We start from the raw sequence: 13,865 nt of genomic DNA on the forward strand, positions 1-13,865 counted from the left end.
TACGAGTTCATGGCCTAACTCGTATCCAATCGTACTATTGGTACTCTAGAACTGTAACCTAGGTAGAATCATCTAGGCTATACATAGGACATCATACGATTTGGCACTATACTTCTCATACCCTAACATACGACTAGTATGATGTCTATTCATACCTTGGAGAGAAACCAACAAAAACCACACTGAGAAACATACGAGTTGAGGACCTTAATTCATACGCACATCATACAACAAGTACCCTCAAGTCATATGATATCCAGAAGCTCAAACTCAAAAAATATTCTAAGGGTCAAAACTCAGGTGTTCCAATTCTCCCCCACCAGTATCATTCATCCTTGAATGATGGATTAAGGCAAGCACAAGCACGAGTTAACACATTATTACTCATCACTTCCCTTTAACCAAGTTAGGAAAGAAAGACATAGAACAAGAAAACATATACCTCAAGCATGAATAGAACAAATGTAGATACTTGGACTTTATGTCCTCTTCCACCTCCCAAGTAGCTTCCTCAAACTTATGATTCCTCCAAAGAACCCTTTACTGATGTCATATCCTTCATCTATAATCGACTAACTTGACAATCCAATATCTCAACGGGACTACCTCATACGATAAGAAATCTGAAATACCCAACCCTTCTAAAAGAACAACAGATAAGGGATCACCCACCCACTTCTTCAATATAGAGACACAGAACACCCAATCTCCAACCTTAAACTCTAACTACCTATGCCTCACATCCTTATAGGAATTTTGGCAACTTTGAGCGGCCTTTAATCTAGCATGAATTACCTTTACTTTTTCCAAGGCTTGGTGAATGAAATCAGGGCCAAACAACTTACCCTTACGAACTTCATACCACCTGATAGGAGAACAATATCTCCTACCATACAATGCCTCAAAAGGAGCCATACCAATGCTAGAGTGATAACTATTATTATAAGCAAACTCTATAAAAGGCAAACGGTTAACCAAACTACCACCATAGTCAATCACATAAGCATGAAGCATTTCTTCTAATGTCTGAATAGGCCTCTCCACTTGTCCATCTGACTGCAGGTGGAAAGAAGTACTAAGGCATACCTTAGTTCCCAAAACTTTTTGAAACAACATCCAAAAATGAGATGAGAATGGAGTACCACAATCCAAAATGATATAAACAGAAGCGCCATGCAACTTCACAAGATACGTAAGGTGTAACTTCGCATAATGCTCAGCCGAATAACTAATCCTCACAGGCAAGAAGTAAACGGACTTAGTAATCCTATCCACATAGTTAGCCACATATCACATTATATTATTCCACCAATAGAACTCCTTAATATCATGATATGTCTTTGTAGAACTAGGATGAATAGCATAACAAGATCTATGAGCTTTGGCCAAAATTCTTTCCCTCAAATCATCCACATCGGGAACATATAGCCTACCTTGTTACCTCAAGATACCGTCTCTACCAATCACAAAGTCAACAACTTTTTGATGACATACATTTCTTCCAATCTTTATGAAATCAGGATCCAACATTTTCTTTTTCTTTATCTCAACAACAAGAGATGACTATGATACCTAATTCACAAATACACCACCATCCTCAAAGTTCGTGAGACTAACTCCAAGATTAGCCAAAAGATGAATGTCCTTCACCAACTCCACTTATCATCATTCGCATGAGCTATACTCCCCATGGATAACCTACTAAGAGCATCAGCAACTACGTTAGCCTTACCTGGATAGTAAAGGAAACTCATATCACAAGCCACCTCTTTTGCCTGAGATTTAACTTTTTCTTAGTAAATATAAACTGTAGGCTCTTATGATCAAAAAAGATTCCAACATGAACCCATAAAGATAGTGATGCCAAATCTTAAATGCAAATACCACAGCCAACAACTCCAAATCATGAGTAAGGTAGTTCTTCTCATGAACTTTCAACTGCCTAGAAGCATAGGTCACCACCCTACCATACGGCATCAACACACAAATAAGCCCAACAAAAGAAGCATCACAATACACTACGAAGTTATTATTACCTTCGAGAAGGGTCAAAACTAGAGTTGAAGTCAACTTATCCTTTAACTTCTCAAAACTACCCTCACATGCATCCGACCATAAGAATTTGACCTTCTCGTTGGTCAACATAGTCAATAGGGAAGCTATAGTCATAAAACTTTCCATTAATCTCCTATAGTATTTGGCTGTGTAAGAAGTTTTAAATATCGATTAGAGTCACAGGTTTAGGCCACCTTTTAACCACTGCAACCTTTTGTAGATCCACCGTGATCCCTTTACTAGAGATAACATGACTAATAAAAGTCAGTACCTTCAACCAAAACTCACACTTTAAGAATATGGCATACAAATGTTGATCCTTCAAGGTCTACAACATAGCATAGAGGTGATCGACATAATTTGGCATACTCTTAGAGTATACCAGAATATCATTTATGAAGACAATGACGAACAAATCCAAAAACTGGCAAAAGACATCGTTGGAGCATTGGTCAACCCAAAATACATAACTAGGAACTCATAATGACCATACCAGGTCGTAAAGGTAGTCTTAGCCATCCACTTTCCTAACCTTAAGTTGATGATAACCCAACCTAAGATCAATCTTAGAGAAATACTTCACACCTTTAAATTGATCAAACAAATCATTGATCCTAGGAAGAGGATACTTATTCTTTATAGTCACCTTATTTAGTTGATGATAATCAATACACATTTAAAAGGAACCATCTTTCTTATGCACGAACAACATAGGAGCACCCTAAGAAGACATACTAGGATAGATAAAACATTTATCTATGAGGTCCTTCAATTTCTCCTTAAGCTCCTTCAACTTAGCCAGAGCTATTCTATAGGGAGGGATATAGATAGGATGAGTGTCCAGAACAAGATCAATCCAAAAATCAATTTCTGTATATAGAGGAATACTAAGAAGATCATCCGGGAAAAGCTCAGGAAACTCATTAACCACAGGAACAGATTCTAGAGAAGGACCTTTTGAGTTATAATCTTTAACTCGAACCAAATGATACAAACACCCCTTGGAAATAAACTTTCGGGATCTAAGATAAGAGATGAACCTTTCCTTAGGCACTAAAGAACCCCTTTCCTATGTAATGACTGGATCATTAGGGAATTTAATCATGACCTTATGGATCTAACAATCTAAAGAAGCACGGCACGAATGCAACCAATCCATCCCCAATATGACATCAAAATCAACCATATCTAACTCTATCAAATCCATAAGAGTTTCTCTACCACTAACAGATACGACACACCCCCTATAGACTCTTTTAGTAATTACAAAGTCACCAATTAAGGTAGATACAACAAAGGATCAGAAAAAAACTCAAGACCAAAACCAAAATGCACAGCCACAAAAGGGGTCACATAATATAAAGTAGACCCTAGAGCAAGTAAACAATTCACATCATGGGAGAATAGTTTTAATATACCAGTAACAACATCAGGAGATGCCTTAAAATCTTGATGAGATGCAAGAGCATATAAGAAATTCCAGCCAGTGCCAGTACCAGAAGTAAAAATAGATGCAAAAATGGCACCCTTTAGTGCAGGAGCAGATAAAGACGCAACAAGAGCCTTGTTAACCCTAGAAGTCATTCTACCATGATAGTCATGCTGTATATAACCAATCTGACCATAATGTAAATATTTGTTCTTCCCTTTCTCACAGAGCCCATAGTGCGGCCGCCCACAAAATCTAAAAGAAGGGTAGGACGGAGCCAATTGAGCCCCACTAGCCTGAGATTAGGGACCTTATGCCCAAAACCCACCACTATGATGTGAATAACAATCACCCAATGGCTTTGGGTAAGGAGCACTAGTCGTGGAGAAAAACCCATAAATCTCTCACTTTTTCTTTAGCCACTTACCACTATATCTACCACTTTTCTCAGAAGGCCTAAATTTCTTCCCCTGCCTCTTACTAAACTTATCCTGCTTCCTCTTCTCTTCCTCCACCTGCTACATATACATAACTAACTTAGAGATATCTATGTCCTTAATCAACAAGGTAGCCTTACTCTCAAGGATCAACTCATGAGACAATCTCAAAGCAAACTTATGCATTCTAGCCCTTATACTAGAAACTAACTCAGGAGCATACCTAGACAACTAAAGAAATTTCAAGGAATACTCCTTGACAGACATCCTACCTTTCCTCAAATTCACAAACTCTTCTATTTTCTCCTCTCTCAACTTTTGAGGAAATAAATAATCCAAAAATGTACTAGAGAAATCCTCGCATAAGGCAGAACCAACATCCTTTCCCTTTGACTTTTCCTACTCTCCGTACCACTGGTACACTATATCTTTCAATTGGTAGGCAGCAAACTCAACACCTTCAACCCCTGAAGCATGCATAACCCAAAAGATCTTCTCTGGCTCATCAATAAATATTTGAGGATCCTCCTCAACCTTTATACCAGTAAACATAGGAGGATGCAACCTCATGAACTAGCCTACCCTTGCAGCCTCAGAATATGGATTAACGGGAATACCATGCTCAGACTAAGAAGCTACCAACTGAGTCAATAAGGTAATAGAGTGGCGAAACTCAACATTAGTAGCCTCCCCTTGAGGTGACTGAGTATGAGTATCGCCCTGAGGAGTAGGATCAATAGGGATAGGTGGAACACCATGAGAACAGTTAGATGCAGTGACCCTTGACCAAGTTTGGACTCTAGAAGTTGGATGAGCTCCATCTATATTATCCTCAATCAGGTCAGAAGAGTTTCCATAGACATCATATCTTCTTGGAGGCATGATCTAAAAGATAAGCAAACAAAAATTAGAAGAATTCAACACCTTAGACTCTATAGCTCAAAGTAAAACAATAAGAAAGTGAAACATTCCTAAATATCTCATAGCCTTTCTCTTATAAGTGTGGCATACTACATGCCCATAAAAGAGACTCTACTTGACACGTCTTTATGGACACCCAACTGACCATGAACCTAGGGCTCGGATACCATCTTGACATGACCCAAACCATGGGCATCCCAAGTCCAACACGAACCGGAGATTGCCCTCGAAACATAACCCAACCAATCTACAAACCACAAGAGAATAATCAAAATAATAGCCATTCCATAACATACCCAAGTCCAAAGTTTGCCCATACAAATCCTCTAAAACTAAACAAGAATATCCAATCAAAACATGCCCCAACCATATCCAAAACTAATATCTAAGTCTAAGCCAATAAAGACAAAAGAAACTCAAAGTAAGAAATAGAGCATTCCAAAGTATTGAAGCTCACCACTTCAAGTCAACACAAGCTATCCCTGAATCTAAGTCACTGAGTAGGCGGTATGATAGTATAACCAACACCTCGAGGATGGCTCACGGTTGGAGCTATAGCATGTAACTCAAGAATAAGGATAAAATAATGTCAACAGTTCAAAACCAATCACCCAATGCTCATAATAAATGTAATATATATACATATATACCATGCCAAGATAGGGAAAAATATTAGCATGACTTTTAAAAATATTAACCTGGGATGTGTAGCATAATCATTATATGACAAGGCACCCACAGTCTATATAGGCCCAGCTCTCCCCTAGCTGGAAGGGCCCCGGTGCGTATAGCCGCACGAACCAGAGAATATCAATATTTGTATATGACTTTATAGGGACTCAAACCTTCCAGCATAATCAAGGTGACTTACGCACTAATATATGTAATATTGGGGACTCGAATCTCCCATTCATATATTCATTCGGGGTACTCAAACCTTTTAATCATATAGACACCCACACCAGCTAGTGCAATTTCCAGTGTTAATCCTTTGGACTCCTCTTTTATGGCCCGATTACACATCTCGCTTTAGATTCAAATTTAAAACATTCTTACACGTGCACATAACCATTAGTCCAATTACTTACCAAAGGCATACCGTTAGTATCAAATGTATAACATGTCATAACTATTATCATTCAACTTTAGGACTTCAACCCATTGTCTATACAAAGTCATCAATTCATGTCAATATTTAGGGACTCGAATCTGCTTAGCAATTTAAACCATAAAGGTTACAATTCAAATCAACATATGGCCAAAAAGTCCTTTCATGAAACCATTTACCAACCAATTACATTATTAGGCCAATGCCTTAATTCAAAACACATTTCAATCAATTCATGGTCATCAAGACCCTTACAAAATCATTCATCCTTCATTATCATTCTTATACCAAGCATTAGTTTAGAATACAATTTACCATGTGACAATATTCTTCTCCTAGGCATTTTCATAAATACAGTGAGGGCATACCATTACCAAGACCAAAAAACCATCAAGTTTAGAATTAACCATGACCCAATTGTTAAACCATAATTACCAAGCAGCCATATGTGCAAAACCATCATTAAAATATGTATATTCACAACTTAAATCAAGAACAAACAATACTCAACAATATGCAACAAAACTTTCACTAGGGGTTTTCAAAACTACCCTTAAAGATTCATAAACAAAGTTTTCAACACATGAATTTTCATGAAATAACAATGAGGGAAGAGTTACATGCCTTATTCACAAATACTTATGGAAAGAACTTGACTTTTGAGCCTCTAGATGAGCACCTTGTAGAAACCCTAGTCCAATCTTTAAGAGAGTGTTTAGAGGGAGTTTTTGGAGTGTTTTAATCCTTCAAATTATGTTATGAGAGGATACAATGTGTTTTAATACATGGGGGCTTAAGGGTTTTGGGGTGGGAAATGTCTAAACTATCATTAGCTTAAAAGCTGAAAATGTGTGCAGGAGGGTACGACCCCCCCCCCCCCTCCAACTCATACACCAATCAAATAGTGGTACATACTACTCGTACCCTAGATAGAATATTGGACTCCAATTTTGTCCAACATACAAGTTCATGGCCTAACTCATATGCAATCATATGATTGGTACCCTAGAACTATACCCTCGGCAAAATCATCTTGGCTAGACATAGAACATCACATGGTTTGGCACTATACTTCTTGTACCCAACATATGACTAGTATGATGTCCATTCGTACCTTAGACAGAAATAAAAAAACCCATACTAAGTAACATACGAGTTGAGGACCCTAAACCATACCCGCATCATATGACAAGTACCCTCAAGTCATATAATGTCTAGAAGCTCAAACTCGAGAAATTTTCTAAGGGTCAAAACTAGGGTGTTTTAGTTATCTTAAATCATATGGTACTTATATTATGATTTAGCTCAGTTAGCCGATGATACCTTTTGAGTACCCATCACTCTGGACTAATACTACATTCTTGCATCCTTTTCTAATGCAGATTCAAGTACTAGATACCATCATTGATGTTGTATTAGTGTTTGTCAGTGTTTGGAGACAGTCTGAGCTTTTGGAGCCAGAGCTAACTTTTTCTCCTTCTTCTATTTTTGATGGTCTTTCTATTAGATACTAATGTATATTTGCTTCTTATTGTACTCTCATTCTTTTGCTAGAGACTCTTGTTCCGACCTTACTAGGTCATCAGATATTTTACTTTTATTATTATTTACCCTTTGTTATGTTATCTTTCATTCATATTATGACTTGTAATGTAATCCTTGCATAATTCAGGTATTTATCCTATTTTCCACCAACTAGCCCATTATGTGTCATTCGTGCCATGGTTTGGCTCACCTACTGGCAAGTCAAAATAGGTACCACCATGAATCATAAAATTAGGTCATGACAAATTGGTATCGGATCCTAGGTTCATAGGTATTGTTGGTACAAGAGCAAGTTTCTGGTAGAATTTCATTGATCGGAACAATGACATTTATTTCTTATCTTCGGGAGGCTATAGGACATTCTTAGAAGATCTTCACTTTTTTCACTCATTTTGTGATAATAATATGTGTTGGTTTATAAGATTCACTTGATTTCACTCTTTTGCAAATGTCTAGGATACGAGATACTTCTACTGGAGGTCGCCCCATTAATGACTAGAGATGCTATCGGAGGTCGTCGTCGACCTTGTGGTTTGGGGTAGGAGAGAACTACAGCCCAAGATAGAGATCCAAATAGGGAGTTTTTGTCAGACACTATTCCTTCTCTCTCACCAGAGATTGCTCCACCCCAACCAGTGGTGGGATAGGAGGCAACCTAGGCTTTGCTAGGGTTTATTTCTTCATTACTTCTTAGAGATACTTTCAACTATTAGGTTTATTTGTTGGTGCACCATATGATGGTACTCAATTAGTGGATCAGACTGGTACCAAGGATGGGGAGTTTCCTGTAGCTGTAGCCCCTAGAGTTGAAATCCCTCCAATACCAGTAGTCGCCCAACTTATGATGTCTATTGAGGAGTTGAAGATAGTTTGCAAATTCGTGAGATTGACTCTGCCTAGGTTCTCTAGGGCATCGAGCGAGAAGACATTTGAGTTCTTGACTACTTGTGAGGATAGGCTTCATAATTTGGGTCTATTTGAGACTTGTCGGGTTGACTACACTAGTTTGCAGTTAGGCCTGACAACTAGACATTGGGGGAGAGGTTACCTTGATTCCAAGAAAGTTGTATCTCCTTTGTTTACATAGACTTAGTTCTTAGAGGTTTTTTTAGAGAAGTATATGTGTCATAGCCTTAGAGAGTGCTTGAGAGATCAGCTCTCAAGATTAGAGTAGGGTTCTATGTCTATCTTGAAGTATGAGTCTTGGTTCCATGAGTTATCCCGGCATGCAACTTTTATTTTACCTGATCAAGTATAAGCAGTTTGGTATTTTGTTCAGAGACTGTGACTTACCCTTTACGTAGCTTCACAAAGTTGGGTTGTCGTAGGTAGGTCTTTTGTTAATGACTCTGATTATGCTTAGCTCATGGAGGAGATGTATCGCAAGGCCCAAGTGGAAGTAATAAGATATTGTATTATCAGGGTAGTTTAATGGGAACCAAAGTGGCTTACAATTCAAAGGAAGAGCTTGTTAAGGTAGGCACCTCTATGCTAGTCTTATTAAAATAAGGTTAGTCTAGTAGGCCCGTTCATGCCACACTTCAGATTAATGATTGATTTTAGCCTAGTTACAGTGATTAAACTGCCCAGAGCAGTGGTCAGTCTTTGAGATGTGTATATTTTGGGTTTTCTGGCCGAGGTGGATATTTTGGATCATTCTTTGGGCAGAGTGCAGCTCCTTGGGCGTGTTATGAGTGTGGGGTCTTTGGACATTTCTCTAGCGAGTGTCCTCCAAACAGGACAGTTGTCCTTACTGTGAAAAGTGTTCGTCTACTTAGGTAGTTCATCCCCCAATAGAGGTGGTATGTAGAGTCCATCAGGATAGTCCCTAGAGTTCTCGTGGAGGTACTTAGGTAGGTAAGATAGGTGATTAGTTAGGCTCCCATCCATATGGTGGGCAAGGTTATTTATCTGTTGTACTGGTTGATCGAAGGTAGAGTCTTCGGATGTTATTATTAAAAGCACAATCTCAGTCTACCATTAGCCGTCTTTTATTTTATTTGATCCAGGATCCATTAATTCATTCTGCTTATTATGCATCGCAATTAGAGTTATCTTGGGATTATTTATCTGTGCCATTATATGTTTCTACTCCCGTGGGTAATTCTTTAATAGTGGATTGGGTTTATAGATCATGTGTTGTGAACATTCAAGAGTTTGATACTCAGACCGATCTTATTGTATTAGATATGGTGGACTTTGATATGATTCCGGGCATAGACTTGTTATCCCCTTATCGTGTGGTCTTGGACTATATTACTAAGACCGTTACTTTATCCATGTATGGCATACCTCGGGTTATGATGGCACCTACCAAATCCCACCAGTAGGTAAGCCTAACCATAGCCCAAAGCTGATTGCAATAGGCTAAATTAGGGGAAAATTCCCAAAAAGAGTGAATTAGAAAATACAATTCACAAATAAGCAAGGAAATATAAATAGTCTGAAAGGTAGTCATAATATAGAAAACCATCCCACAACCTGGTATAGTTAGTACAGGAGCTACTACAACACATAATAAGTTCTAGAATAGTCAATATAATCTGCATCAAAACAAAAAACTAGACACAGATAAATAGAAGTAAAAGGGGCAACTCTGACTCCAAGAGATCATCCTATATCTGAAATCCCCCACAGCATGATCCTCGAATTAGCGGCGGCAACTAGGACTCAAATTTGCACCAAAAAGGTACAAAAGTGTAGTATGAGTACCAAAATCACAAGTATTCACAGGCTTCATCAGATGACAGAACTAAATCATGATATAAATACGATAAAATACAAGATAAGATAACTAAGTCAAGGAAAAGGGCAAACCTGGAAGTAACTCCCAACTCATTGTACACAATTGAATAAATAAGATGGAATAATAACATAATTACCATGAAGTTATAACACCAAATTGGCCCCCATAAGCGAATAATTATGGAAAAGTAAATAACCCAATGCAGGCCCCATAAGATAGGAGGGTACAATCAAGGGAAATATATAACTGAGCAACCATAATCTACCAACCATCATGCTATCACTAGGAAACCATTTGTGTATGTCACACTATGAAAACCTCCCCTTATCAAACTCGAACAAGTATTCATATCATAAATACCATAATCAATAGTTGGATACAAACTGGTACAATCATCAATATAATAATCAATTTACGTACTCAAACCGATACATATCATCAATATAATCATCAATTGCTAGAATAAAACCAATACATATATCTTAAATTTCATAACTACCAGGTTTTATCGTAATTGCCATCCACTCCCAATGTCAAATCACCATGACTATTAAGTATCCAGACTCATCAAGCCTCATAATAAGTACTTCAAATTATAAAAACTAGTGCAAGTCTTGGCCTAAGGCCGGTCGAAGGGAACCACTCTAATACCCAAAATCCATTATAAGGTAAACTCTAACCCAAACTAGAAAAGGTATATAGATCCACTTTTAGATGTTGAACAAGCCATAGTTAGCCCAAAAAAAAAATTCTACTAAGGACCTAAACAACTACGCCAACTATACCTAAATACAACCAAATAGCCTAAAAGGTCCAAATAATCCATGTATCGTCAATTTTATCGATAACACCTAAAAACCATCCCAAATTTAGCATAATATCATAAACATACTATGACATAGCTCAATCTATGAAGAGATAAAACCTAGCCTACCTGGACGCCGAGGAAAGCTCGAAGAATCTGCTAAATCGCCGATTTTTTCTTCTGAGAAGATTCCACAAGATGCCAAGCTAAACTCAAAAGATAATCACAAAAATAAATGCTACTCTAGCTTTCCAATCACTAACAAGATTCAATTTCACTTAGTCTCTTTATTTAGGGTTTATGCTCTCAAGAAAGGGGTGAGATATGGCTGAATTCATGACATTTGGGTCTATTTACACTCATACCAGGTCCACGAGTCCTGCTATCGCAGCACAGGACCTGTGATTTCATGATCTTCTGGCTGCACAAGCTAGTTACAATCACAACCTATACCCTGTGATCGCACCACCGCAGTCGAGGCCTTCCCTGTGATAGTAGTTGCACCAGATAACAGCTGAAACTTGGAAATTTTTCCAAGTTTTCATCAAGCCCTAGGGATTCATCCGAAATCCAATATACACAAATAAACTATGTAAACACACCAAATTCGGCATTCTAGACTTAATGGAACAATTGAATTTTCCATCTAAGGTTATTTTGACCAAATCTAGGTCCATTCCCATATTTCATTTTCTTAACATTCAAATTAATGGGTTGAAATGAGCTTGGGTGCCTCAGGATCCAAACCAATGGTCTACCTAGCCTATAATCGACATTTCAAAACTAATGGCATAGTCAGAAGTTGCATGGAAGATCATTTTGCTGAATTTTTTTCCCGGTGGCCATTTAGAACCAGCAAAGACTTCACAATAGGTAAATGGCTCTAAAAAACAAATAAACTACCCAGTGATCGAACTGTTAGTCCCATCAAATCATAAATGAGCCACTTTCAACCTATCCTAGGCCAGTCTAAATCTCAAGGCATGAAGCCTATGATCTGCGTTGGCCTTCTTCCTACTCTGAGCCACTCTCAACCTATCCTGAATCACCCTGAATCTACCCAATAACTCTTAAAGCAAATCAGTACCATGGGGCCTAACCACAAAAGTTTCAAATCGTCCAATTGGAGAATGATATCTCCCACCATACAAAGCCTCAAATGATTCCATCTCAATAATTATAGAATAGCTATTATTATAAGAGAATTTTGCCAAGGGTAAGTGTTGCTCCCACTGGCCTCCAAAATCCATAACAAAGGCTCAAAGCATATCCTCAAAAACCTGAATAGTCTGCTCCGACTGGCCATCTATCTTTGGATGGAAGGTTGTACTAAGATCCACCTGGGTACCCAACTCCTCCTGAAGATCTATCCAAAACCTCGAAATAAACACGAAACTTTAGTTAGAAATAATAAAAATTGGCATACCATGCAAATGGACTATCTCATGCACATAGATATGGGCTAACCTCTTAACACTAAAAGATATCTAAATAGGAATGAAATGTGCTGACTTGGTCAAATGATCTACAATGACCAAAATACCATCGAAAACATAGGGAGTGCGAAACACTAACAAAATCCATGTTAATTTGCTCCTATTTCTACGTGGAAATAGGCAAACTTTGAGTCAAACCACCTGGTTGTTGATGCTTGGCCTTTACCGACTGGCAGCATAGGCAACAAACTATGAAGTCTGCCACATCTCTCTTCATACCACTCCACCAGTAGTGTTGTCTCTAATCTTTATACATCTTGGTTGTAATGGGATGAATAAATATCTAGAGTTGTGAACCTTGTGCAAAATCAATCAAATCAAGTCATATGTCCTCAAAAACACAAATGCAACCATTAAATCACAAAACACCCTCAGAATCTATGGTGACCCTCTGGGACTTAACACCTGATCATGAAGGATGTGAAGCTTACTATCCTCCAATTGACAATTCAGAAATTGCTCAAATAGCAAGGACCTCACCTCCACACTAGTCAAAATCCTACTAGGATCTAAAATATCAAGGCAAGCCATCAAGTTGGCAAAGGACTGGATGTCCCATGAAATGGCCTTTGGGAAACTGAAATACTAGCCAAGCTACCCATACTTACTACCTTCCGACTCAAGGCATCTGCTACCAAATTTGCCTTGCCCGAATGATACCAGATAAAAATATCATAATCCTTAAGAAACTCCATCCATCTACACTATCTAGCATTAAGCTCCCTTTATGTTATAAGATACTGAAGATTGTGATAATCAATGAAAATCTCACAATGTATACCATAAAGATAATGTCTCCAAATCATGAGTGGGGTAGTTGCACTAATACACCTTAAGTTTTCTAGAAGAATAGGAAATAATACAACGCTATTGCATCTATACACAACCCAAACCGACATTAAAAGCATAAAAAATATGATAAATCCCTCACCCTCAATAGGAAGAGCTAAAATAAGGCTGAAGTATGAAAATCCTTGAGCTTTCCAAAACTCAACTCATACCCCTCGAACCATTAAAGAGGAACCTCCTTCCAAGTCAATCTGGTCATAGGGGCCTAAATATTAGAAAAAACCCTCGATGAATCATTTATAATAACCATCCAAACAAATAAAGCTATAAACCTCAGTCGGAGATTAGGTTTAACCCAATCATGAATAGCCTCAGGCTTAGCCGAGACTACCATAATACTATCCTTAGACACCACATCTCCAAGGAATGTCACCAACTCAAGCCAAAACTCACACTTGGAGAACCTGGCGAAAAGCACATAATCTCTGAAAGTCTAGAGCACCATTCGCAAATATTGCACATACCCCTCTCTAC

General features: G+C 38.1%; 1 protein-coding gene across 1 annotated transcript in view; it reads right to left on the reverse strand.

Annotated features, from left to right (window-relative positions):
- Positions 1–3,333: 3,333 nt before the first annotated feature.
- LOC107877129 overlaps positions 3,334–13,865 on the reverse strand; it is a 125,922-nt gene continuing 115,390 nt past the window's right edge. Inside the window, 4 exon segments of the mRNA XM_047393997.1 lie at positions 3,334–3,739; positions 3,893–3,999; positions 4,561–4,806; positions 5,010–5,089. Coding sequence (XP_047249953.1) covers positions 3,334–3,739; positions 3,893–3,999; positions 4,561–4,806; positions 5,010–5,089 — 839 coding nt within the window.

This window comes from Capsicum annuum, chromosome 7 (assembly GCF_002878395.1).
Source record: "Capsicum annuum cultivar UCD-10X-F1 chromosome 7, UCD10Xv1.1, whole genome shotgun sequence".
Classification (NCBI taxonomy): domain Eukaryota; kingdom Viridiplantae; phylum Streptophyta; class Magnoliopsida; order Solanales; family Solanaceae; genus Capsicum; species Capsicum annuum.